Genomic DNA, 5,757 nt, shown 5'->3' with positions numbered 1-5,757 from the left:
TATATATATATATATATAAAGTAAGTGATATTATTGCAAATAGAGGCATGTTTATGAGAAACTTTTACTTTTGATCCCCATAGTCTTATCCAATTATCTTTGGAAAAGTGAAATCTTTAAAAAGTATGTTGCCTTCAAAATCTTTTTGTGCCGTATACTTCCAAAAATTAAGATGGCCTAAGGGAACGGTACGTACTTTCCTAATTTCAATTTTCAAAACAAAATATTTGAATTATTATTCCTTATTTTCTTTTCCATATTCCATCACTCTATTTATATTAATTTAATTTTTAATTTTATGTAAAACCCAAATTTATTTCACCTATTTAAAAAAAAAAAGAAAAAAAAAAAGGTCAAACACAGAAAGATCATTTGGTTAAGAAATCAAGAAATTTGTACAAATAAGAAAAGTACCTTTTTCCATAATTATTTAAATATTAAAAATATGAATCTTGGATTTTTGTGAGCCACGGTAAAAATAAATAAATAATTACTGTATTACCGGTTGGGGCCAAGGTTATTAATGGCAGTGGGGTTGAGATTTATTATTTTCTTGAAAGAAATAATTTTTATAAATAAATAAATAAATAAATAAAAAAAGAATTTGTGTATATTTGCAATCAACAAAAACTCCAATAAAAGTAGAGCCCTGTCTTTATTGGACTAAATTTCAAATAATTTAATTCAGTTTTGAAATTATTAAATTAAAAAGTGAAGAAGCCAAATACAAGAAGACATCCTTATAAGTTCCCCTCATCAGTTGCTCATTTTTCTCACCCATATCTCTTTTTCCCTCTTCTTCTTCTTCTTCTTCTGGTTTTTCTCTTTGAATTCAAGCTCCAAAAATGGTGGAAAACAAGGCCAAAATTGTGATTATTGGCGCCGGAATGGCGGGGCTCATGGCGGCGAATAAGCTCTACACGGCGCCGGGTTCCCAACATTTGTTTGATATCTCCGTCGTGGAGGGTGGTGGAAGAATCGGCGGCAGAATCAACACGGCCGAGTTTATGGGTGAGAGAATAGAGATGGGTGCCACGTGGATCCATGGAATCGGTGGCAGCCCAATTCATGAAATAGCCGATCGAATCGGTGCTCTGAACTCCGACCAGCCATGGGAGTGCATGGACGGCTACTCCGGACAATCAACCACCGTTGCAGAAGGTGGAGTTGAGCTCTCACCGGCTACCGTCGACCCCATTTCTACTCTCTTCAAAAACCTTATGGATTTCGCTCAGGGAAAAATCGCCGGGGAATCCAATTTTCTCCGGCAAGGTAACTATGATAAACTCAGCGTCGGTGCTTTTCTCCGGCAAGGGCTGGAGTCGTACTGGCTTAGTAAAAATGGCGTAACGGAGGTCAATGGGTGTGGAGAATGGAGCCATAAAGCCCTCGAGGAAGCCATTTTCGCCATGTATGAAAACAACCAAAGAACTTACACCTCCGCCGGCGAGCTCTCCACGTTGGATTTCGTGGCGGAAAGTGAGTACCAAATGTTCCCCGGCGAGGAAATCACCATCGCCAAAGGCTACTTGAGCGTAATCGAATCAATCGCCTCTGTTCTCCCCCCTGGTTTAGTTCAATTGGGCAAAAAAGTCACCAAAATCGAATGGAATCCCGAATCGGAATCTCGGAATATTCCAACTCCGGTAACGCTACATTTCGCCGACGGCTCCCATACATCGGCTGATCATGTAATCGTCACCGTTTCACTCGGCGTTCTCAAAGCTGGAACTCGGGAAGATTCACCTCTGTTTAACCCTCCGTTACCGTCGTTTAAAACAGAGGCGATTTCCCGGTTGGGATTCGGCGTCGTTAACAAGCTTTTTCTCCGGCTATCACAGCCGGCGAACGACAGTGATAATCCCAAGAGTATCAACAAATTCCCTTGCCTGAATTTCGTTTTCCACCAGCCGGAATCTGAGTTCCGGCGGAAAAGAATACCATGGTGGATGAGAAAAACCACAACTCTGCAACCAATTTACCAAAACTCATCGATTTTATTATCATGGTTCGCCGGAGAAGAAGCTCTTCAGCTGGAGAAGCTCAAAGACGAAGAAATCATCAATGGAGTTTCAACAACAATCAGCAACTTCCTAATTCCCAGATCCCAAAACGAAAACTCAGAATCAGATTCCAATGGGTGGAGTAACGGCCACAAAAACCAAAACGACACCGTTGAATTCCATTTTAGTCAGGTCTTGAAGAGCCAATGGGGGAGCGATCCGCTGTTTCAAGGCTCATACTCATACGTTGCAGTGGGATCAAGCGGGGAAGATTTGGACGCCATGGCAGAGCCATTGCCAAGAACAGAGGAATCCCCAAAAGCTCCATTACTTCAGATTCTGTTTGCAGGTGAAGCAACGCACAGAACCCATTATTCCACCACACATGGAGCCTATTTCAGTGGCCTTAGAGAGGCCAATAGGTTGCTTCATCATTACAATTGCATTTGAATTTACTTTTCTTTTTTTTTCTTTTTTTCTTTTTTAAGAAGGAGAAAAAAAAAAAAACGAGGGTTTCAGATGTCTTTTCACTTTTATTTTATTTTATTGGGTATTTACAAATTATCTATCTTCATGTGTCACGTCATCTTTCACCTCTTCCAAAATTCATATAATTATATATTTTTATTCTTAGTGTTTACCTTTTTAAGAAAGAAAAATCTTATTATTTATAATAAATACATCTTTTTACTACAAATGTACTAAAATACCCTTGTCTCTCCTAAAATTTAATTCTAAAAAAAAAAAATGTCCACAAATAGAAGGGTATATCTTATACTGATCTTGATTTTGTAATCAATAATTTTCATCCCGTAAGAATCCGACACGTTGGACTAAGTTTCTTGTCCCTTAGTAAGATCATATCGCTTTTATGATTTAATTATTTAATTAGATCTTTATGTATGAAAGAAGTTGAAAAATAAATGGATGCCGATTATGACATAAAAGAAAACGTGACACTTGAAAGGATGTGCAACAATAATGCATTAAGTCAACATTTAATATTCATTTTCGGGCTAATCAAATCTATGGACAATTAAATTTAATATTTAATTATAAATTAGTTGAAAAATATTTAAATTAAAGATTTTAATTTAAAAAATATGTATAGGTAGAGGGTATATTTGGAAAGGAAAAATGTAGCTTTGGATACTTGCTCTTCAATCTCTCTCTCTTCATAAGAAACCAAACTGTATTTATTATATTGATTTGCTCAATTCAACGGACAGGATCCGATAAACCCGGCCCTTTCCACCTTGGAATCTATTCATCCTTCCCTTTTTGCTTTCCCTCTACACGACACCGTTTTCGTCTTCTCTTCTTCTTCACGACACCGTTTTCATCTTCTCTTCTTCTACACGACGCCGTTTTGGTCTTCTCTTCTTTCTACACGACACCGTTTTGGTCTTCTCCTTTCCTACACGACGCCGTTTTTGTCTTCTCTCCTTCTACACTCCCTCTCCTCATAGTACTTTTGCTAGGCATTACCCACACCAATTCTCATTCCCATTTCCCCCTCTTTGTTCCACAACTTGGGGGCACCTAATCCACGTAATACGCTCGGATATCGCCTTCTACAAAAAAAAGAAACACAAACAATTCGAGTTTGTACGATCGAACGTCCGAAACGCTCAACAGTGGTTTTTTACACTGCTATTTTTGTTGTTATATTGTTGACTTGGCTAGCGACAAAGATTTGCCGTGTTCGATTGGCCACTAACTAACGCTTTCGAATCAAACGAGTAATTTGATTTTTCCCCTTTTGTTCTTTCTTTGAGATTGTTTTTCAAATCAAACTCGTATGAAACTAAGATAAAAGACATAAACTTTTGGCATTTTAGCTACGAGAAAGACAACACACTTGAATAACGTTTGCTACAAAAAACACAAACAACTCAAACTTGTACGATTGAACGTCCGAAACGCTCAACAGTGGTTCTTACAATACTATTTTTGTTGTTACACTGCTGCCTTGACTAGCAACAAAAATGAGCTGGACAAATCAGGGCAGCGTTCGACTGCCTACTAACTAACACCTTCGAATCAAACGAGTAATTTTATTTCTCCCCCTTTTGTTCTTTCTTCGAGATTGTTTTTCAAATTGAACTCGTATGAAAAAAAGACATAAAATTTTGGCATTTTAGCTATAAAAAAGACAACAAATACTTTGCCCTACCCACTTGGTACCATTTAGATTTGTGCACAGAGGAAATCCCATACTTTGTTGGGTAGAGACAGATAAGGACTCCACATTGACCCTTCAATCAATATTTCTATTTTATATAAATAATATTAATATATATATTCCACGATTACGATAACGAGACTACAATCCTCGGTTATAACAACGTTTTGCCTCAATTACCGTCCCTCGATCAAGCAAGCTTAAAAGTATAATTGAACCTGACTCGAGATCACTGTTCCTCCTCGGTTATAACAACGTTTTGCCTCAATTACCGTCCCTCGATCAAGCAAGCTTAAAAGTATAATTGAACCTGACTCGAGATCATTGTTCCTCGATAAAAATTAAAAATAATATTAATAAAATAAATTGTTTTTAGTTATTATGGGTTGGAAACAAATAAGTGTAAGTGTAGGGTCAAATCAAAGAGAGGGGAAGGAAGGAAGTATAAGTCACTATTTGAAAGAGGAAGAGAGAAAAAAAGGGTGAATTATTATTGTAAAGATTTTGCAGGCTTCCTCCCAAAAATCTATGTCCCACATCCTGTCTTCTTCTGCTTCAATCATCCTTTCATGATTTCCTCCATTATCATGGACCTAGCTGTCACCCAAACTTCTTGTCTCCATTCTCGACGATTCCCTAGTATCGTCATCGATACTACTTTTACTAATCGTGTTAACGGGTCGAGGCTCGAGGCGGGAATCGAGGGTATGGATTCAACCCTGTTCTACTTACTCGAATTAGGAGTGGATGATGAAGCTACTTGCTGCTCGTCTTTTCTTACTCTTTGTGAATCTATTGTGAGATCTCACATCAATCTCTACCGGATGCGTTTTGAAATCGTGAGACTGATGATGGTATGTAACGGGCCAAAGTAGACAATATTTACTAGTACGGAGCTTGGGCTCGCTTCCATCCCAAACCCTTATCCTCTAATCCAACCACAGTTCTCGTTCTTACCGCAACAATACTCTAATGAAATTTAAGGAAAATCCAACCAAGAAAACAAGATAATGATGTGAATTAATTTGCTTTTTAGGCAAATCTTAGATTAATAAGAAATATTATCTAGGAGAGGGACCCTTAATGTCACATATAAATATAATATATAGTTTTTTTTATATATATATAAAAAAAAATGGTTGAATATCTGAGAGCCAATGGGGTTGAATTGATTTAACTATGTTATCTCATTGGTATCTGCCCTTCTTTTTTGTTGTTGGTTGAAATTTAGCTTTAAAAAGGACTTTAACTTGTTATTCCTCTTTAACCTAAACAATTCTTTTATTTATTTATTTATTTATTTATTAACAATGTGTGGTGGGAGTCTTACCTCTTTAGGGTATCCCTTAACTCATCCATCCCCCTCTTGTGTTCCCTTTGTTTTAGGGCATTAAATTGTCCTTATTTCTTTGTCACATTTTGACCAATGTTTTCTAAAGATCAAATCCTTATAAGCTTAGGACATTAGGTTCATAAATTTTAAATGTCTAAGCTTGCATGCTCTAAAATAAGAAAATGTTCGATTTATTTTGTAAAATCTCGTATGAGTTCGGGAGGAGAACGAAATAC

The 5,757-nt window shown here is 37.0% G+C and overlaps 1 protein-coding gene across 1 annotated transcript; it reads left to right on the top strand.

Annotated features, from left to right (window-relative positions):
- The first annotated feature begins 717 nt into the window (after positions 1-717).
- Positions 718-2,636, top strand: LOC111785051 (probable polyamine oxidase 5). Its single transcript, XM_023665531.1, has one exon. The coding sequence runs from the start codon at positions 846-848 to the stop codon at positions 2,451-2,453; it is 1,608 nt and encodes a 535-aa protein (XP_023521299.1). The 5' UTR covers positions 718-845; the 3' UTR covers positions 2,454-2,636.
- Positions 2,637-5,757: the final 3,121 nt, after the last annotated feature.

The sequence above is a fragment of the Cucurbita pepo genome, unplaced genomic scaffold (assembly GCF_002806865.2).
Source record: "Cucurbita pepo subsp. pepo cultivar mu-cu-16 unplaced genomic scaffold, ASM280686v2 Cp4.1_scaffold000352, whole genome shotgun sequence".
Taxonomy (NCBI): Eukaryota; Viridiplantae; Streptophyta; class Magnoliopsida; order Cucurbitales; family Cucurbitaceae; genus Cucurbita; species Cucurbita pepo.
The sequence above is the reverse complement of the archived record's forward strand: the minus strand, read 5'-3'. Positions and strand labels throughout refer to the sequence as shown.